We start from the raw sequence: 20,488 nt of genomic DNA on the forward strand, positions 1-20,488 counted from the left end.
TGCATGCGTGCGGACAGATGTGATTCTATTTCGATGTCCGATCTCGTCATAGCGCTCGATGTTCTGGAACTCGCTGCACCTGAGTGGGGGGACACGCTCGACGCACAGACGTCGCCAATTTTGACATCACACTGTTGCAGTGCTTGTTCGCCTCGACGGAATGTGGAGGTTTGGCTGTGTGAAAAAAGACACAGCACAACACGACGTGCTCGCTTCGCGTAGGGCTGTACGAGATTATCACAAGGCGTGTGGCCGTCGACCTCGGGAGCGACAGCAGCATCACTAGATGCAGGAGGCAAAGCCTACTACTGTACGCGGCACCGCTTCCGCCTCGCTTGACTGGGCTGTCAATGATGCAGTGCTCGTGCTACCGGTGAGCAATGTCGTGAAAGATCCGAGAAAGATCTTCTCGATGCACGTCGCAGCGTCCCATCAGTGTCGCATGGAGCCATGTGTCTACCGGCTGTTCAACCGAAGGCCATAAGAGGCCGAGACAAGTGAACAAAGCTTCCCGAACTATGAATGTCGAGGCCGTGCACTCGTTCTTGGATGTCCCACAGCCCATATATAAACCAGCATTATTGTTCCCTTGATCGAGACTTTACACCACGACCACATCGCCGTTTCACACCAAGTTACCACAAACATCTTTCAACATGTCCGCTCCTGAACAGAACGCTCCCCCCGCTGGCGGCCAGCAGCAAGACGCCCTCGACAAGGCTGTCCAGTTCGGCACCAAGAAGGCCGGTCACGAGCAGAACGCCAGCACCACCGAGAAGATTTCGGATGGCATCCGATCTGGCTTGTAAGTGATCTCTCTTTCGTTGGCTTTGTTCATCTTCTCGTCGTTCTTAGTACTAACAATCGTTGCATCTGCTAACACATTTTTTCCCATCGTCAACAGCAAGAAGCTCACCGGCAAGGATGTCCCCATCCAGGACAAGCAGTAGATCTCCCTCGCCACTGAATTCAGAACATACACTGCACCACCCGATACCTTATCACAGCCGAGTTTGATACCAACCGTTCGCGGCCACTGCGCTTCTTCTAGGCTTTATCCGTCCTCAATCTAATTGACTGCCTGCACTATTTCTGCCGTGCGTGAACCCTTTCGCCGTCATGCCCCGGCCCTGACTCTGGCTTACTCGCGAAGCTTTGTGATGAGATCCAAAAGTCGCTTTGTGGACACCGGCCTGCCCCTTGCGATGCTCGTGTCCGAAATGTGGGCATACATATCGTCAGAATTATGATACCGAAGCTCATGTGAGGGAGACGTTGGCGTAGTGATCGCCCGAGGAGTTGTTGTGAGAAGTTTTGAGAGGCGAATGTTGTTGTCCATGACAGAGACTTTCCCGAGCTCTTTCTTGAGCGAACGACTGGCCACTTGGGTTGACTGGTCGACCTGAGCCATGTCCTCGATGTCATCGTCGTCGTTTTCTCGTCGATTCGCAAGAGCCCTCTTCCGCCCAATCGGATAAGGACGCGATTTTGGAACGAGGGATGTTCGTTCTACATTTGATCTTGCTGATATCTCGACTTTCACGTTGGGGAAAGCGCCAGTCTGCCGGCTCGAAAAAGAGCTGCTATCAGCCAACGTGCTGGCGATGAATTGGCCAGACTCGTGGCTGCGTTCGGACATCAGATTCGCATTCGTGTCTGCGCCGAGAGTAGAGCCAGGATGCGTACAAAACAGGTCGGAAGGCGTCCTGCTCGCCTTCTTGCAAAGCAGAAGTGGTGCAGATGCAGCTTCACAAGCCCCTTTCGAGACGGTACTCGAGATCGGAACGACCGACGTGAATGGTGACGACTCGATCAGCTGTGACGATGTCCAACATGAGGAGGCCTCAGAGCCAGCTTGACAGTTCGTAAGTCCGCCTTTAGGAGTGCCTACGTGGTCAGCAAGTCGTTCAGCCGTTAGAGGAAGGAGAGGTCCTACGTCGGCAGCTGACGTTGGGGATTGCGTGCGCAGTTCTCCAAGCTCAGGTCGATCGACGGTTTGCAGCCAGGCAAGTACAAGGTCCCTTTCGTCTCGGCTCATAGGAGTGAGAGGCTGGTGAGCGCTGTTTGCTTCTCGAGGAAGCGACAGGTCCGAGTGCATTTCACTCTTGAGCGACGATACGTGATTGGCGAACCCACTTTCCGTTTGTACGACGTTGCCGTATGTCCGTCTGGGCTCTGTGGAGTGCTGTCCCGTTGACTTTCGATAGTGGATGAGGCCAACAGTAGAGTTTCGCCTCCCAGGTTGGCGGTCGCGAACATCGATGCGTTCAAGTCCATCTTTGCTCAAGACCTCGAGAGCTTGCTCGTTCGAAGACAGCAACCAGAAGAGGAAGAAGCAGAGCGTTAGTGAAGCAATCTGAGCTCCAATACTACAGAGCTGCCAACCAAGCAAGTAGCCCATTGCGAACAACAGGGCACACGTGCCTGTCATGGTCACTTTCGTAGCTTTTCGACCAGACATGAGAGGTAAAAGTGAAGGATAGGGTGGCAAGCTGAAGGACAGGAGCAGAGTCGCATCTTATAGGCCCGTGATCGTAAGCGCTGCTCAATTCATAGAACCGCTGACAGGCATGTTGACGACCCGCTGTGGCCGCCAAATGAGGTCCGATACAGTGAGCATCCTCTAACGTGAAGACCAGCGCTTCACAGGGCTTCATTCTTCCTTCAAGAGAGAGCAGCGCAGGACCAGCAACAAGCTTCGGGTTGTCAAAGTCGAACCTTAACTTATACCATTGCACATTGTCGACATGTCAAAGCTTTGTGGTTGCGCTCTAGCGACATGCAAGTTATTCTATTTGTCAAAAATGATGATCCAACATGTCGCAATATTTTAAAGTGTTGGGCTCTTCGGCTCGTCTCCGATTCCGGACCAACACCTCCACGCCGCCCAAAAATTGAGGGCACATCAACACTCTTCATCGCGCGTGCTATGAGCTGTCACTCAGCACCCTGAACCACCACATCCTCTTTACACTTCATCAACGACGACCGCTCTAGCATACTATTACCGACTCCGTAACTTCATCGGATCTCAGGGCGACGAGCCATGACAGCACCTCCTCCGCCGACCGGCTCCAGTGGGCAGCAGGCGCATCCGCTTAGACCGTACTATCAGCCGCCCGAGGACTCGGTGTTTATCGCCACGGCTCCACGCTTCAGCATGTCTGGGACTCCAAATGCATCGGCCGCGAGCTCTTCTTCGAAGGCATACGGCACTTCAAGTGCTCCTAAACCAACTTCGAACCGATACGTATCGTCCAACGATGCAAAGCCCTACGTCGCAACGACGTCCGCAGGAGGATTCGGCGAAGCAGACGCCAGCGTCTCGGACATCCTGCGCGCGCTCCTCATCAGCGGCGCGCTCCAATACACGAGCACATGTCTTGCCATGCCTTTCGAGGTGGGAAAACTCCTGCTGCAGGTACAGTGGGTACCGAGAGACGATGTCTGGCTCTCACTCACACAGCAAGCGGCGCTGGCGCAACGACGTACCATCGCATCCGGCACCAGACAGTCAAAGCAAACTGCTCATCAATCGCAGGCTGAGGAGGCGACGGAAGCCTGGGAGCAGGAAGTATCACCCGAGGCTGGCGAGTGGGATGACGAAGCCGATCCGCAGCACGAGGACGATCTGCAAGAAGATCTCCTCGAAGCGGATATCTCGGATGAAGAGGATGCCGACGCGTACTTCCGCGACGTCACATCGAAGCCCTCGCGTCCGGATACCTCGCTCTATTCTGGCCGCAAGAAGCAACGCATGGTGGATGCATCTGGCTACGTGATGCGCAAAAGCGTTTACGACCAAGGCGCACGACCCGAATTTGTCATGCCCGTCGTCGTGAGAGGAGGCGTGTGGGAGATGATGAAAGCCGTCGGCCGAGGAAAAGAAGGCTGGCTGGGTCTCTGGAAAGGATCGCTGACCTCGTTTATCCTCGAACTGACCTCCTCCACAATCCAACCCATCATCTCTTCCGTCCTGTCGCTGTTTGCACCCACAGCGCTCTCACCTCTTCCGCTCGCCTACGCGCCCTATCCATACAAGACTCTGGGCCTGCTGCTTTCGTCGCACCTCATCACGGGTTTCCTCGTCTCCCCTCTCGACCTCGTACGCACCCGCTTGATTGCACAGAGCACCCTTCCGGCGCATCGCAAGTACAGCGGTCCCTACGACGCCATCAAAAAGGTGGTTCGCGAAGAAGGTGGTTGGAAGACAGCGTATCTGCATCCCAACCTGCTCATCCCCACCATCCTCGATTTCACCTTGCGTCCGTTGCTCTCACTTGGTGCGCCGCTGCTCATCGAGCACACTCTTCGACTCGAGCCCAACACGCATCCCATCAGCTATGCTCTTGCCGAACTCGCCATCTCCACTGCCTCTCTCTGCATCACACTCCCCATCGAGACGGTCCGTAGAAGGTTGCAGCTGCAAATCCGTAAACCACAAGGTGCCGAAGCGGAAGCAGCTGGCGCTAGCTCGTCGCGCAAGATCACCAGTGCCAGTGTGCAACAGCAACAGCAACAGACGACTGTGACTTCGCATGGGGGGATCAACCTGAGCACTGGCAATGTCGGGGTGCGAGGTCTGCGTACGTGCGTCGAGACGCGCCCCGTCGCCTACGTCGGTGTGGTGGAGGCGATCTACCGGATCGTGACCGAGGAGACCGTCGCAACGCACGTTCGTTCGCAACCAAAGACCGCAGAGGCAGGCTCGAAGGAGGCGTCCGAATCGAAATCGGAATCGGCGGAGACAGCTCACGCCATGGCGCAGTCGGGCATTTTGGCTGCAAAGACAGGTCACTCGTCACTGGGCGGTGTTCGCTCGCTGTATCGTGGGTTCGGGATGGCGTTCAGTGCGAACCTGGTCGTCTTCATGCTCACGCTCGTCAGCGGAGAACGGGCGGGTCCTGCTGGCTGGGCGGAAATTTGATCTTGGTTGCCGCTGCGATATCACCTTCTTCCCTACTCCGTGGATTTCTTGACTCTCCAGGTGTGTCTCGCTCACCAATTCTGCGCTTTGTTGTACAGATCTCATGCTGTGAATCGATGATTTTGGTCAGGCCGTGCCTCGCAGGGATTTGCTTTGAACGCTCACAAGTGAGACAGACTCGTGTCTTTAACTGTGCTGAAGTGTGCAATCTGAGCATTGTGCTATGCATGCGCAGGCAGCAAGCTTTGTACTTTGATTGGGTTCGAGGCACTCGAGTACACCCGAGACAGGGCGATCATTGGCGCACAACAAGACCCGCAATGTGACGGTCCGCATCATTCAACCCAGAAGTCGAACAAGGCGATCTTCGTCGCACACCTTGTCGTCGGCTGTGGCTCATAGAGCAACGAACATAGAAACCTCATCCTCCTCAAGCTCTTCCACATCCGCACAAACGGCTACGATATCGCTGGCCAGCATATTTTATTTCTGTCGGACTCGAAATCTTAGTGATCGGAACTATGGTGTCTGCTTGCAGGCTCTTTCTTGACTTACGGAGGGTCAGAGACCAAGCATCGCAGCAAGATGCGTGGGCGGGCCTTTGCCTCTAACCGTCGCTGTGGCTACCAGCGCCTCGGTCGCCACAGCACCGCACGAAGCGGCCCAGATTGATGCCGTTTCCGGTGTCCCCAGGTCCATCTTGACAAGTATGAGTGGCCTCGTTGAAAAATGTGGAGCGATGCTCCGCGGTGGCTGCACAGCAGTCCTTGGTGATCTGGTAGGTGGGTGGACCCGTGCCGTCTTTGTTGTCGGTGCAGTAGGCCTCGTGTGTGGCGTTCACCTGTGCGTAGAGCGCACTGAAGGCGACGATGAGGAGGAGAGGAGAGAGTTTGATTGTCATCATCGTTTCTTGTGTGAGGAGATTGAGTTCTGTGATTTGATGTTGTGTTAGAGACGGACTGAGCTGTTCAGGTATGGCGCTTATATACGGCTTCAGAATCGATGCCTCAGCTGGCTACGAAGCTAGTATAGCGTCTTGCCCCATCCACTGCCGAAACGTCAAGCATACGGAGGCTTTTAGTTCTTCATGGCTCGCTGTAAGCATGCTGTGCTGCCCGCCGCGAGCGACACACGCGCTTCGAGTCAGTCTTCTTCATCAGACACACTCAATACGTCCGTCAGCGACACTTTGTCAGCCTAGCGCTTCTTCGGATGTCGACACACATGACCAGCCTCCCCCCACGCCCGCGGCACGCGAACGAAGCCCTATGCGGAGCAAACATGCTTCACACGAGGCAGGTATGGCTATCAGAGCTTTATTGTCGGAACGCGATGCTCGGTCCAGAACGCGACGGCACGGGGAAAACGTTGGACTGCTTCGACCTCGTCTGTCTACGCTTGATGTGACTATACATTGATGTGACGGTCTGCATGTCCGACCATTGCTTTCAATTGATTGTCGGACGTCACTGCATATGAAGGTGGCAAGAAATTGTGGGTGCGATGACTAGCATCGCATTGTGATCACCGTGTGTCATTTTGTCTGGTGCGTTGTGGGTTCAATAGGAGGATTCGAGTCGAGACACGTTTCCTCCCGTTTTACTCTGCGACTATCGCGATGCGGACGTTACCACCATCACAGGAGCTTCCAGCAGGCCTTCGGCCCAAAGACCCGACCCGACGTCGCCAAGACAGTCGCCCCTTTCGTTGGTCTTTCTCAACCTTTACTCTCACGCTCTCTTGTGACCCCCCTTCCTCGAACCTCCAAAGACGACACGCGCGGGACGCAGCTTTCAAGATGATCACACGATCCGTACAGTCGACTTTTGCCTTGCTTCTTGTCACTGTGACCCTCCTCCTCGCATCCTCCCCACCCGTGGCATCGTACCATCTCTCACCCGACGACGGTCAAGCGGACATCGGAGCGTACCACGTGCAACCCGGTCGATGCGCCGACGTCGAACGACGACTCGGCAGACGCTACAGCTACTTTTGGCGCTCCTCGCCCTTCTTCACGACCTTTACACCCGATCCCTCCTCCTCCCTAATTCCCACCGCCGGCTCAGGAGTGGAGCAAATGGATGCTACCTCCCTCTGTACATCCGATCCTCTGATCAACGAAGGCTACGGAGCCGGGTTCGACAAGATGCGTCTATACCTCGTCTACTCGCGCTGCCTGTTCGGCACTAACGAGATGCGCGTTCTCTGCGGAACAATCGATGATAAGGGCAAACCGATGAATTCCTACTTCAACCTGGTCCAAGCTGGTTGTCCGCAGGGAACCAGGTGTAAGAATCTCTGTGCGACGATGCGCGATCCCAAGTTGACGAGCCCATACGCTGCTAAGCAGGTCCAATTGGCTCAGTGTATGGACGAGAAACAGTGGCAAAAGTTGACCGATATGTACAGACCAAAACCTGCAACTTTGGCTGTGACAGTAGCACCTCCTCCTTCGCACCTGGATCCTCAAGTCGTCGACAAGGTGCCCTCGAAGAACCCAACCCAAGATCAAACAAAGCCGGATCAGGACGGAACTATCGCGGGACAGGTGCTTTCACCGACTGCTGCCGGACAGTCCGAACCAGGTCACACGACCGGCCATCTACAGCTCGATCCGAAACAACCTCCTGCGCCTCCTACACAGAATGATCAGCCAAAAGCGGACCAGGGGGCGGACAGTAGCAAAGACATCAAGGACCCTCCACAAAAGGCGCCGACGGTGATGGGCTTCCGCAGACGCAGTCTGGACTTCTCTGTGCCCTCTCGTCGCCACGATCCGCATGGGCATCGAAGCAGCCGAGCCCCCGTGGATGCGCGGGCAGATTCGTGACGTGCTCTTGCACAACTTCCGTCTTCGTCTTCGCTCCCCGCCTCCTCACTCATTCACAGTCTAGACATCTTCTTCCAACAGCTGTGCTGTCTCACTTTCGCTTACTGCCTCAATTCGCCTCACAAATCCTACTCATGTCTGTGATTGTAAGATTGATGAGAGACACCTGCTCGAATTCTATGCAAGAAGACTTGGAATGCCGAGCTCGTCACCAATCAAAGCCAGAGCCTCTGACGCGAGCTTCGCAGCATCTGCCTCCGTCACTAACGCCTCATCCGCAGCCTCGCTCTCGAGATTGAGAACGTTGCGCGTAGTCCCGACGAGGCCCAGCTCCAGCCCGAGATCGGCGAATGTCTTTGACAGCTCTGTAGTGTCAGCCGGAACGAGCGGCGGAAGCGACGTGCCGATGCTGGCCATCTCCGCCGAGATGCCAGCAGACGGCTTTGCAGACGACAGGAGCAGCAAAAAGTAGCGATAAGCCGCAAACAGATGCGCACGTTCCGATCTGTGCCACGCGCCGTTTTCGGAAGCCTGTGCATCGCTCGTCGCGGTCTCGGCTGTGAATGCGCCTGGCCAAAGTCGTAGCTCGAGATATCTCTTGAGGATGTAATTGAGCTCTTCCTGACGAATCCTCTGCATGGGAATCATGCTTCGAATCTGTACGTCTCGGGCAAAGGAGAGGAGCGTGTCTTGGCAACGCCGCGTCAGGTGTGGCAGCAGAATGGTGGCAACCCTCTGGCGACGTTCCGCACCATCTGCACCGTTACCAAAGCCGGAAGAGCATGCCAGAAAGAGCAAGTCAAAGCACCAGTACGCGAAACGCTCGTTGGTCGTCTCGCTGGGGTCGTCGACTCGTCCGCTTTGACCATCGTTGCTAGTCTGCGTCTCGAACGTGTATAGCCTCGAGCCAAGCGCCAGCGTACGTCCTACACGCTCGATCAGATGCTCTGGTGCATCCTCCTCTCCCAGATACGGCAGAACATGTCTCTCGATTGTGCTGAGCAAGAACAGGCCAAAACGCTCGTCGTTATCCTTGACATCCCTAGGCAACAAGCCGGCGGGCGACGGATCTGCAAGCACTGCCGCTTGCACAGCATCGACAATCTTGGTCCATAGCCGCTCCGCTGTCTCGGCGTTTAGCCCGTCAGACCCCCTCCTGGCACGCAGCTTTGGGCAGCAGCGTGAGAGGATTCGGCACAGCGTCAAAGTGGCGACCTGCCAGATTGGTCGAGCATCAGCCTTGCGATCGGTCTTGGAATTTGCATTGGGCTGATCCGGACACTCGTATTTGAGCTTGATTGGAATCATCAACGCGGATAGGAGACTTTCAAAGGCGCCGCCGCTGTAGATGCTGAGATCATCCTCGTGTTTGACAAAGACGCCAAAGGCCTCTTCGATGCTCGTACGCGATAGTGCGATGTAGGTCGGGTTCTTCTTGTCCTTGCTCGACTCTAGAGCCGCGCCCGAATATGCGAGGCAGATACACTCCGACAAGTCGGACAAGATCAGCGCGGGAACGTCCTTGACGTCCGCAACAGACCTGGCTGTAGCACGAGCCGCCTCCTGGACGGGGGTGAGACTCGCTCGATCCGACGCGTGGTCCGGACTGCGGGGATATGACACGCAGGCTTTGAGGCATGTCAATAATGCTTCGACCTGTTGTTGGTCAAATCGAGTGCGCAGGACGCGATGAATGGGCGGGAAAGCTTGGATGTATGCCAGGAGGTTCTTTTGCGTGAAGTGCAGAGAGCTGTGTGCGCTATCTTCGCTGCTGCCCTCCGCATTTGCTTCGCCAGCATCAGGCTGCCTTGATGCTGCGCTGCCGATGTGGTCACCGATCGCTACCCAATGCTGCCACGCCATTTGCCAGGCATGCTGGACCCTTGCTTGCGCGGAGTCTTCCGTATGCGGCCCGCCGTCTACTTCGGCCGACACTGAATAAGTGAAACACTTGATCGATGCTTGCGATAGGTCAGCTGGACCGCGAAGGAAGGCATCCGTGGTGAGATCGAGCAACCTGGCCCACGTCTCCTCGAAGGCGCTGCTGTGGACCAGCTTGGTTGGCAAATAACCTCGCACCACCTCGCCGAATTGTGTCAGAGCTAAGCTCTCGGACTCCTGCCATTGCTTCAGCTCACTTGGCAGGGCGCCCATCAGCTGCGCTTTCCGATCTTCCTCCGCCTTGCCGCCATCATTGCCGCTCTCGAGATCTCGTACCGATGCGCCCAGCACTTTGATCAATGGGAAGATGATGGTGTCGACGATCTCCTGCCAGGCAGCGGAGCTCAATATGTCTCCGTACTGTTGAAGCACTCGAAACAGATTCGAGATTGCGCCGTTCCGTACTTCGGATCGGGGACTTTGAGAGATGGACAGAAGGCATTGCAGCAAGAAAAGCCAGAGAGGCTGTGCATCGTCTTCGACGATTGCTGCAGACGACTCCGTCGATCTTTTCTTGGCTCTGGCGGCCATCTCGGCTGTGACACCCCAAAGGCAGCCGTTCGCGGTCAGCGCCACATTGACGTCGAATTCTTGGCTTCCGAAATCGTTGAGACAGGCGCAGCAACTTCTTATCTGATTGACGTCGAGGGCTGACAAGAAGTCCGAGCAGACAAGCTGCAAGCATGAGAAACCAGCCTTGATCAGGGACAGCTGCGCCTTTTGAGCAGACGCCGATGATGGTGGAATCGTGTCCGTGCTCCTCTTGTCGTCCTTGCATGTGGCGGAGCAAATGAAAAAGATGGTGTCCCATCCGTGAATGAGCGAATGGCCAAACGTCTCTAGGACCTTGTATAGATGTTCGACAGCGGAAGTTCTGAGCTCCATGTCGATCGACGTCGCCCTGCGTCCTTCGAGAACACCGGCAATCGATAGAATCTGCAATGCCTGCTTCTGCAATCGCAGCCTCTCGCCTTCGTCGGACATTTCGGCTGCGTGCGACATGGCTCCCGAAGCGAGCTTGCTGGCAGCTTGCAGAGCTTGCGTGCGCCAACGATGAGGAAGCACAGGATTGGACAGGGCTTCGACCAGATGTGTTGTAACGACCTGCCATCCTTGATCCGCCAAAGCCCGACAGATACGCCTCATATTCAATGACGACACCAAATCGAGGCACGCGATTGGATAGAAGACTGTTTTGGAATCGTCTGCGCTTGAAGAAGGACGATGCCGGATACCGGACGCTCGCGGAGAAGCGGGTCCGCCGACGAGGTTGGCTGACCGAGGAATCGCCACCGAGGCAAGCAAAGTCTCGCTGCTGAGACGGCACAGCGCGGAGACGAAGTGCACAAAAGCGGTGTTTTCCAGCGAGCTCGTGTTCTCAAAGACACTCTGGATGAGCGCTTGGAGGCGATTGGGCTGCAGTTCCGTGGCGTTGAGCAGCTGAAGCTGGTTCCGCCCTGATCGCGTATCGAGCGAGACCATCGAGCTGTGGGTCAGGGTCGAGAGTGTGGCTCGCCCGTTGCGACTCGTGTCAGCATCATCACTTTGATCGTTCTCGTCCCTTTCGCCGATTGATGCATTGAGAGGGATGAGAGACGCTTGAGCGCTGCATAGACCGCTGAGCACTGGATACCAGAAAGGTCCAAGTGCACCAGAGAGATAATAAGCAACCTGCACATATGCCTTGAGGCAGGCAAGATTGCGTGTCGATATCGGCCCACCATCTTGCGCGAACAGCACGGCATAGGGAGAAGCGGCGTCCCAACCAGGAACAGCCAGGGTGATGAATCTGGTGAGGACCGCATCACGCTCGTGCACCAAGTCGAGGGCACCAACGACGTTTGTTAGGTTCCTCAGCGCCAAAAGGGACTCTTCGAAGACCGAGTCGGAGCACTTGATGCGCAAGTGACGCGCAAAGACTTGGCTGAGAGGAAGAGCCGAAGACCTCAGCATTGCTCTCGTAAGGCGGAGACCATCGCGTTCGGCTGGGTTGACGAGGGTGTCGACGTCGGCGTCCTGCATTGCTGGAGGTGCGGGTGCCGCGTCCTTGTCGCGAGAGTTGACAAACTTGGAGTAAAGTGGGAGGGCGTACAAAGCCATGGACTGCGTCAAGAGATGGCAAGATTGCAGCGCAAGGAGCTGCGGGTAAGTCTTTGGCAAGGCCGGCGAGGCCACGACAGGTGCTTCAGTCTTGTCGAGCTGGTCGATGATCTGAATGGCTGGCGAGCTCGTGGTGGAGAGGGATTCGGTGCCAACGGTGTCCGAAGAGCCGTACATGCCGGACATTGCAGCACTGGCGACGCCCGCTGCAGCCTCGTAGAGACCAGAAAAGCTGCGATCGGTTGACGGCCGCACGCGGCTTCTGCGAGGACTGTCCGGAGCTTGCTGATCTTCCGAGGTGTTTTGCATGGACGGCTCCTGGGCGAAGAGTCTTTCGCCTTGCAAGAGGACATTTTGGAGCGTTTCGACCAGCTTGGAAAAGACAGGTATGGCGGCTTTGGATGGTTCATTGGTATCCGTGCCGGTGGCACCCGAGTCATACCAGAGCCACAAGCTGCGAAGAAAGACATCGTGGGAGCATAGACTTCGAAGGACTTCGAGCGCAAGAACCTGTTGCCAGAGTGGAGGCTGGGAGCCGCCATGTACCGCAAGCTCCTGCGCTGAAGGGTTGATGGTACGCAGCAGGATAGAGAGAAGGATCTCGACCTCGAGCACAAGATCGGAGCTAAATTGCCGCAAGAGGAGGAAGAGGAGACGCATGAGCCGGAGATGGATGGGAAAAGCGGGAGGCTCGCTGAGACTCTTGATGAGCAGTGGGCAGACCTTGGACCGTAGCAGATACAGCAACTCTGGATGTGAGGTGGACTGCAGATCTGTTGAGCCCGCAGAGGCAAAGAGTCGCTGATGGTTGGACAGTACGCTCTCGATAAGCTCGAGCGAAAAGGTTTTGGAGAGAAAGTCAAGCGATAGGAAGGCTGCGGGCTCGGCGTTGGCGAGCGAGCAAAGGTCTGAGAAGACGAGGTATGCATCGCGCGATGATGGAAAGAGGGTGACCACGCCTTGGGGAAGATCGACAGACATGGCTGCGAGCGGTGCCAAGGCAGCTGCGTCCTCTCCGCCTCCTCTGATGCCGTCGAGCACCACATCCTCGTCCTTCACCTTGTCAAAGACGGCCATGACGCTCTGTCGCAGGGTCGCAGCTGCTGTAGAGCTGACCACGGCGACCTTGCTGCCTTCATGCAGCTTGAAACCGAGCATGAGCGTGCACGAGAGATCGGCATTATGCAGGTTTGGATAGGATGAGAGGAGCGCGGATGCGATCTGCAGGATCTTGAGCTGAACATCTACGTCGCTTCTGCTCGGCGGGGTGAGGAGCTTGTTGAGGGTGTTGACGATGGTGGGGATGCCTTTGTCTGGAACAAGTCTCTGAAGCAGGATACGCTGGAGTAGAGCCATGGCGAGCGAGATCAGCTTGGGTAACTTTGTCTCGCAGCTGAGTAGGATCGGTCTAAGCAGCGGGTGATCCGGAGGTGGACAATCGTCGTTGCGTGAGGATGCGAGGTAGCCGTCCGCATCGGACTTGAGCCGAACGAGTGCGGCATCGGCGGCCTGCTTGATCTCGGGATGCTTCCGTCGAGCTTCGGTACCAAGCGAGGTGAGCTCCGATATGAGTAGCTGAGCCATCTTGGCGTCGCCTCGCTCGGGATCTTTGGCCGACGATCTTCTGACTCAGGCAACTGCGGGCACAGAGTACGATCGAGAATGAAAGAGACGGCTAACCCTGTCGCATTCCGGAGCCTAGCGGATCAGTTGGTGGTAGAGTGGAAGCGGATCGTTCAGAGACTGCTAGCCGTATCATCACGGCGAACCGTGCGTTTCCAGGGTTCTCTGGTGTTGGACTCCACCAAAATCAGACACGCGCCGACAAGTTCTTCCGACCGCTGATGTAGACAATGTTTCGGGTAAGGCTGCTGACGGACGTTTTGGGTACCAAAGGTGTTAAGAACCAAAAGTAACACAGCGAGAAAGTGATTTTTTGACCAGCCGAAACCGATCTCGATTTCGAGAAACAAGCAGACAAAGGGATCTCAGTGGTTGCGGCCTGGTCGTCGTCAAGCCCCTTTCTTCAGGTGGACGCTCTCCTAACTCGCCCTTCTCAGTAAGACTTGGGAAAGGATCGTTGTCGATTCCACCTGCGAACGGCAGAAAGAGTATGCTCGAGGACAACGGGCCTGTGCTCACGATGCTCGTTCCCCCCTGAAGTGTGAAGCACCGCCGAAGTGAGTCAACGCAAATTGTCCAGTGTTGGTGGGCGTCATGCGCCGTTTTTGGCAGGAGGTCGGCTGCAGCTTGGGCTAGAGGAAAAAGAAAGGGTTCAGCAGACAAGCGCCTTTACGTTCCGCGTTCCGCAAGGGTTCAAGAACTCCACTCTCGAGCTTTCGCATGGCTGGGACTGCACCTGCACCTGCGTGACGTCTGAAAAGAAACAAAAAAGCGAGCAGCACATGCGGGTGGTCCGCATCCCCTTTGTCGTGAAGGGAAATACTCTCGATCTAGGTTCCTCTCACAGTCGACCTTTCCATCAACTCCTTCACGTCACTCGCCCTCCCCAGATCACCGATACAGCGAGATCGCTCGCAAACAAGGCTCGAAGCTCACTTTTCATTTGGGTCGGTGGGCTTGGGCCAGGTGCGATGCGAGGGCACGCCAACGATCCTCCCAACTCGACTTCATTATCTCTGACCGGCACGAGATCAGGCTTCCGACACAACAGCTGCTTTCTTCTGTGACGCATTGTCAGCGTCGTCTATCTGCACAACGTTCGCCAATCGACCGGACCGAGTGTACACCACAACGGTCTGGCTTCGTCACAATCAAAAAAGGGCTTTCCATCGTCTTGAGCTCATCCAACTGCGTCCCAGCGGCATCTTTCGCACCAAGACATGGCGTCCAGAAACAGCGACTTGGCGCATGCAACCAAGGCGGATGACCGACAGGATGTCCGATCTACGGTCAAGTCGACACAGTCAGAGCCAAAAGGGTTGATGGAAGCGGTTAAGCTCCGGCCTCGCCACGCTCGCAATCCTTCGGACTCTAGCACCAGCGAACAGTCATCCGGCTTCGACGAAGAGCGCCCATCGCAAGACGACGATGACATCGACAATACACCTGCAACCTCCTTTGGCGGCTTCCTCGCATCCCGCAGCGACACCTCTGAAGGGCATCGATCCGAATGCAGTCACGTCTCCAACGCCGTCCTTCTCAACAGCGGTCTCTCTGTTGCATCCGACGATCCGACCAGGATGGACGAGTTGCAACAAGAGGTCAAAGCGCTCTTCGACAAGTTTCTGCCAGATTTTCAGGCTAGTCAAGACGTTAGCGAGACACCTGAGCGTCAGATCGAACCAACTCTACTTTGCCGAGATCTGCCGGCCATCCTGTCCGAGTTTGGGAGGCAGAGGGATCGGCCCTTGATCGACGCGAATACGTTCAGTCAACTCGAGGCATTCGTGAGCGAGAACCCGCAGGCGCCCATATCTTCCAACATGCTCGTCAATCTCATCCACGCCTTGGAGTCGAGCGCACATTCGGTCATCTTGGACGAGGCCGGTCCCAACATCCCGCCTGTGTTGGACCGGGCCATATCGTACAGCACTGGCAACGACTCGACGCCGATCGCTGCGTCAGAGCAGCTGCTAGATCTTAGTCAGGATGACGACTACCTCGTCAGAGATGCTGACGACAGTCGCGACAAATCTGCCGAGCTGAGCGCCGAAGATGCCGTCATCCTGAATCTCAAGGAGGATCTACGAATCGAGAGAGACAAGACCGATGCGCTTCAGCTCACACTGTCGGACAAGGAGAGGCGCGTCAATACTCTCGAACATAGGCTCACGACCTCACAAGAGCAATACGAAGAGCTCATGCTCGAAGAGCAAGCCAAGCTCGAGGAATTGCACAAACAGATTCAGACCCTCCGTCGAGAGGACAAGGACCTACGCACCAAGCACATGGAGCTCCAAGAGCAAAACAATGCCTACGAGTCGCAGCTGACTGCACTCAACAGCCAAGTCGAAAGCGCTGAAAAGACCAACATCAAGCTCCGCAGGGACCTCGAGGAAGAATCGAGCCAATTGATCAAGGCCAAGGCGGATCTGGATCGTCGCATGAAGGAAGCCAAAGAGCTCTCCGAGTATCTCTTCGAATGCGAGCAAGCTAAGGATGCCGCCGAGCAGGCTCAACTTCAACTTCGCCAGGAGCTGGACAAGGTCACGGCCGAAGCTGCCAAATTGCAGGGATACAAGGAGGAGACCGAGGAGCTGCGCACCAGCGTCGATAAACTCGAAATGGAGCTCGACGAGATGCGACGGCTCACCAGTCTCCACAGCAAGGAGGCGTCTTCTCAGCAGCACAGCAATCCAGGCACCGTAACCAGGCGTCTCGGAAACGAGCTCGCGCGAAGCATGGAGCTCGATGGACACAGCTCGGGAGAAGAGACCTCGGTTGAGGACAAGGACGCCGATGCGAGCAACGTCGATGACTACATCGAGACCGTCATTCAACGACGTCGGAGGCGTGTCGGGAAAGCTCGCAAGTCGGTGCAGATGGTGGCGCAGTCGACCCAGACCGATGTTGTCGAAGAACCTGCCATCGAGTCCATGGTCGCGGAGTCAAGGGAAGGGATGCGCACGAGTTCCAGCACAAAGATCATCTCTTTGTCTTTGCCCTCGATGCTCAAGCATGCCTCTGCCGCCCTAGTTGCTAGGAGTACCACGATTCTGGTGGCGCTCTTTGCCATCGGTCTAGCGATCGGACTAGTGCTCAACACATCGCGCGACATCTACCACATCAACCACCAGATGCTCGATGCAGACGAGTTCAGAAAGCTCAACTACGCTCCCGGCGCCAGTCAAATTCACTACTACGATGGCCGCTACCCAAATGCCGCGGTCGGCAGCAACTTTCTGGACGACTACGTAGGGCCCGTCTTGGGCGCCGTGCTGTCGTTCGTCGGACAAGGAGGCCCGTCGGGATCGTCATCAGGCGGCATCGTCTATTAGACGTTGTCGCTAGTCAGAATCACCTCATGTATACCAGCGCTAAGCACGCACACCTCAGGTTTCGGCAGCATTCGTCTTCGTTTCTTGATCCCTGTATCAGCATCTTTTTCCACACAGCAGCGAGCGCATATACCACAGCGTTTCTACACGCACTCGACCAGCTCAATCGCCTTGGCTCGAGATCAAAGATCGGCCTTGACGAACATCTCGGCACGCACCGATACTGTCTTTTACACGATATTCACATTCTTTCAAGACCATGTATCACACAATCGATGGTAATGAACCCTGAATTGTGCTTGAGATTTTTGTGAGGCATAAGCTGTTTGTGACCGGGTATAGAGCGTGTACTAGGAGGGTATCTTGGTTGTTTGGGGGAGGGGAGGTTTCAGGACGACCAGGTTTTGTGGTGGCAAAGAGTGCAGCTGGAAACGCGCTTTCTTGTCTTGTTCTTGGCACTGACTTTCTTGACTTTGTGAATTCTTGCGGTTCGAGCTTTGAGGGTGATCTGATTCAATCCTGGCACAAGAGGTAGTGCGCAGCGTGAGCATCTCGGGTTATGTTTATGGTAAAAGTCTGGTACGACCTTTCGATCGATCTCCTTGTCTGGAACTTCAGCTTCGGGCTCGATATCTTCGGCCCACAAGCTCCGCCGGTATTTGACAGCATGGATCTTTTGCGTCGACCACATGGCATCGGACGTCTGCGTCTGCGCCCGCGCAAAGCGAAGGAAACGGCGTGAATGCGAAGAGGCCAGATTGGGAAGAGTGGTAGAGGAGATTCGAGCGAGGTGTTCCTGATGCAATGCTTGTAGTGTGTTGGCTTGCGATGTTGATATCGCTTCCGTTCTTGAAGACGAAGGTGAGGGTTTCGGAGAGGAGGAACGAGATGCTGAGGGTGAAGACGAGGCAGACGACGCTGCTACGGCGTTCTTGAACTGTAGATGTGCGAGAGGAAGCTTGTGGGTCAGTCAGCGCTGGCTCACTTTTCAGAATTTCGCCTCAAGCGGCCCACAATATACTCACCTTTGAAAGCTTGTTCTTTGACGACATCTCGATCGAAAGGTAGATGAACGACGAATGAACTTGGAAGGTAGAAAGCAGGAGGGTGTTCGAGTGCTCCAAAACTTTTTTGGAAGCTTGTCGGAAGTCGGCTTTGCATCCACTCCACATCTCGGGAAATCCGCACGAGAATCACGCGCACACTTGCACCTGAGCAGTGTGAGCTGGAAGCCTCGTGCTCAAGCCCACAGACCAACACCTTCGGCACGCCACGACCTCTTTCTCGACACTACCACCACCACCACCAGAAGATCCAAGTATCTCCTGAACTAGCCATCAATCAGGCAAGCAGGCCGTCGCGGACTTTCTTGTGTCACCGCTCGACGAGTACGAGTCTCACAACGCCTTGCATGGTACTTTCCAGCCAGCGTGCCTAGTTTCAGGCACTCCCTTCTCTCATCACCACAACGTGCGGTCGCCGTCCTGCTCGTCATTATGCCGCCAAGCACGTTCATGTCCTGGGTCACTCGGCCCAGGATCTACGCTTACGGTATCATCTCAACCCTCGCTGCCGTCTCCACCGTTGGAATCGCCTTCACCGAGCGGAGCAACTTCTACGCAGCTGTCGTCTTTCTCGGTCGATCCAATGGATGTCTTTTAGTTCTGCTCAACTTCTTATTCGTCATAGCACTCGTCGCCGGTCGGATACTTCAGCTGCTCTACTTCGGTCAATTGCGGCGGAGCGAAGTCGAACTCGTCTGCGAGCGTTCGTGGTACAGCCTGGTCGGTACTCTGTTGGCAGTCTCGATCTTTCGAGACGATTTCAGCGTCGCCTTCGTCATCCTGTTCGGCGTCCTACTCTTCCTAAAGATCTTCCACTGGCTGTCAGCAGAACGAGTGGCGTCCATCATGCAGAGTCCTTCGGTACCACGGATCTTTCATGCACGAATGATCTCGATCCTCTCAACCTTGCTGTTGGCAGACTTGCTGCTGGTCGGCTTCTCGCTACAAATGCTTCTCGTCAAAAAGATCAAGATCGGAATGATGGTCCTCTTCACCTCCGAATTCATCATCTTGACAGCGCTACTGTGCAACACCGTCGCACAATACATCCTCAACTGCATCGATATGGCCAGCGAAGAGCCGTGGGAAGCAAAGTCTCTGTACGTGCTGTACGTCGACTTAGCACACGATGTCGTCAGGCTCTGCACCCACGGATACTTTTTCGTGCTATTGACCAGGATGTACGGCATCCCGCTCTCGTTGATCCACGACCTGTATAGTGCGGGTAGGAGCTGTACGGTGAAGGTGAAGGCGTTGGTGAGGTACAGGCAGGCGGTGAAGAAGATGGAGACGAAATATCCGAACGCAAGTGCCGCGGATTTGAGGGCTACGGATGGCACGTGCATCATCTGTAGGGAGGATATGGTGGCAATCGGGGAGGAACAAGCAGATGGAGAAGGTGGCGCTGGTGCAGGAGGGGCGGCGCCGACGGCCGCGGCGTCAGCAACGTCAGCGTCCGTGGTGACAAACGTGACCCCGAAGAAGCTTGCGTGCGGACACATCTTCCACTTTCGCTGCTTGCGATCGTGGCTCGAACGTCAACAGAGCTGTCCGACTTGTCGTCGGATGATCCTCGACGACGAGCCAGACGCACCTGCGCCTCCGCAACAGCCACCAGCACAACCAGCCGACCAGCAACAACGCGATCCGGCAGCGACAGCAGCGGGAAGCAACACCTCCACACAGCCTTCTCCTGATACGGGATCCGACACGAGAACTCAAGCGGAGCAAACCTACGACGCCAGACTGCACGGATTTCTGCATCGACTGCAGACAGATCTGCGAAAAGTGCGCGAAGAGGGCAACTTGTCAGCACGATATGCGTCAGGATCCACCAGGCAGAGGAGGAACGCGAGCCGAAGCGGGCACACTACACCCCGCGTATCTGGTAGGAACGAAGCGACGAGTTTCGGATCGCTGAATGGCGGTGGCAAGTATGTGGGAGTCAGTGGAGGGCTTGTCGGTGGTGAGGCGGCAGGGGTGGAGATGGCGTCGGGAGGTGGACTGTGGATGCCACCTCCTCCATCGACGTTGTATGCTGCGGGTAGGGGGAGACCGACGCAGTCTAGTCGCGTACGGACAGCTGTGCCCGTGGAGAATGGTGATGATGTGAAAGGGAAAGGGAAAGCACGTGCCGAGCCGACCGTTGTCGATGACGACGACGGAAGCACGGACGAACCGACAGATCCGGTCGATCCGAGAGAGGCGATTCGTCAAGCAACGCTGAAACGTTTCGGTCAACTCGCCTCCACTTCTACCACCTCCTCCGCCGCCAGCGACCCCGCGCGATCAGTCGAACAACCAATCTCCATGATCCCGCTGTTCGACCCCACCTCCATCCCGCACTTCAACGCTGTACACGCTACATCGCTGCCCCACCCGCTCGCCGACCCATCACCCTCTCTTCCGGCTCACCCGGCCTCGACCACCGCTGTCGACGTCAACACCATTCAGTCTCAGATCACACAGCTGTCGGCGATTCAGACGCGCATCGATGGGCTGATCGTCGACCTCACCCGCGTTTTGGACGCTGTTGGCGCCTCCGGTGTTGATCGATTGCAGAAAGAGCAGCCACAAGGAGAGTCGCAGAATCAGGAGAAAGGACAGATCGACGTGGCGCAGAGTGCTCCGCATGGCAAGGCAGAGTCGTGAATCCCTCGCACAC

The 20,488-nt window shown here is 56.0% G+C and overlaps 10 protein-coding genes across 10 annotated transcripts; 5 read left to right on the forward strand and 5 right to left on the reverse strand.

Annotated features, from left to right (window-relative positions):
* Positions 1-286: 286 nt before the first annotated feature.
* On the forward strand, positions 287-950 carry PHSY_006866 (hypothetical protein; the record flags this gene model as incomplete). Its single annotated transcript, XM_012337462.1, has 3 exons — positions 287-373; positions 675-805; positions 905-950. 3 exons carry the CDS (start codon positions 287-289, stop codon positions 948-950), a joined length of 264 nt encoding a protein of 87 aa, XP_012192852.1.
* A 191-nt stretch (positions 951-1,141) lies between these two features.
* On the reverse strand, positions 1,142-2,401 carry PHSY_006867 (guanyl nucleotide exchange factor; the record flags this gene model as incomplete). The annotated part of the gene is made up of 1 exon (XM_012337463.1): positions 1,142-2,401. One exon carries the CDS (start codon positions 2,399-2,401, stop codon positions 1,142-1,144), a length of 1,260 nt encoding a protein of 419 aa, XP_012192853.1.
* Positions 2,402-3,046: 645 nt separating this feature from the next.
* On the forward strand, positions 3,047-4,927 carry PHSY_006868 (hypothetical protein; the record flags this gene model as incomplete). Its single annotated transcript, XM_012337464.1, has 1 exon — positions 3,047-4,927. One exon carries the CDS (start codon positions 3,047-3,049, stop codon positions 4,925-4,927), a length of 1,881 nt encoding a protein of 626 aa, XP_012192854.1.
* A 607-nt stretch (positions 4,928-5,534) lies between these two features.
* Positions 5,535-5,831, reverse strand: PHSY_006869 (dual specificity protein phosphatase PPS1; the record flags this gene model as incomplete). Its single annotated transcript, XM_012337465.1, has 1 exon — positions 5,535-5,831. One exon carries the CDS (start codon positions 5,829-5,831, stop codon positions 5,535-5,537), a length of 297 nt encoding a protein of 98 aa, XP_012192855.1.
* A 714-nt stretch (positions 5,832-6,545) lies between these two features.
* PHSY_006870 (hypothetical protein) lies at positions 6,546-7,757 on the forward strand (the record flags this gene model as incomplete). Its single annotated transcript, XM_012337466.1, has 1 exon — positions 6,546-7,757. One exon carries the CDS (start codon positions 6,546-6,548, stop codon positions 7,755-7,757), a length of 1,212 nt encoding a protein of 403 aa, XP_012192856.1.
* A 177-nt stretch (positions 7,758-7,934) lies between these two features.
* PHSY_006871 (hypothetical protein) lies at positions 7,935-13,382 on the reverse strand (the record flags this gene model as incomplete). Its single annotated transcript, XM_012337467.1, has 1 exon — positions 7,935-13,382. The coding sequence occupies one exon, from the start codon at positions 13,380-13,382 to the stop codon at positions 7,935-7,937; it is 5,448 nt and encodes a 1,815-aa protein (XP_012192857.1).
* A 315-nt stretch (positions 13,383-13,697) lies between these two features.
* PHSY_006872 (hypothetical protein) lies at positions 13,698-14,493 on the reverse strand (the record flags this gene model as incomplete). The annotated part of the gene is made up of 2 exons (XM_012337468.1): positions 13,698-13,891; positions 14,358-14,493. 2 exons carry the CDS (start codon positions 14,491-14,493, stop codon positions 13,698-13,700), a joined length of 330 nt encoding a protein of 109 aa, XP_012192858.1.
* A 148-nt stretch (positions 14,494-14,641) lies between these two features.
* PHSY_006873 (hypothetical protein) lies at positions 14,642-16,759 on the forward strand (the record flags this gene model as incomplete). The annotated part of the gene is made up of 1 exon (XM_012337469.1): positions 14,642-16,759. One exon carries the CDS (start codon positions 14,642-14,644, stop codon positions 16,757-16,759), a length of 2,118 nt encoding a protein of 705 aa, XP_012192859.1.
* Positions 16,760-17,147: 388 nt separating this feature from the next.
* On the reverse strand, positions 17,148-17,931 carry PHSY_006874 (HC-toxin synthetase; the record flags this gene model as incomplete). Its single annotated transcript, XM_012337470.1, has 2 exons — positions 17,148-17,696; positions 17,785-17,931. 2 exons carry the CDS (start codon positions 17,929-17,931, stop codon positions 17,148-17,150), a joined length of 696 nt encoding a protein of 231 aa, XP_012192860.1.
* A 324-nt stretch (positions 17,932-18,255) lies between these two features.
* On the forward strand, positions 18,256-20,475 carry PHSY_006875 (hypothetical protein; the record flags this gene model as incomplete). Its single annotated transcript, XM_012337471.1, has 1 exon — positions 18,256-20,475. The coding sequence occupies one exon, from the start codon at positions 18,256-18,258 to the stop codon at positions 20,473-20,475; it is 2,220 nt and encodes a 739-aa protein (XP_012192861.1).
* Positions 20,476-20,488: the final 13 nt, after the last annotated feature.

Source organism: Pseudozyma hubeiensis (genome assembly GCF_000403515.1).
Source record: "Pseudozyma hubeiensis SY62 DNA, scaffold: PHS68, whole genome shotgun sequence".
NCBI lineage: Eukaryota > Fungi > Basidiomycota > Ustilaginomycetes > Ustilaginales > Ustilaginaceae > Pseudozyma > Pseudozyma hubeiensis.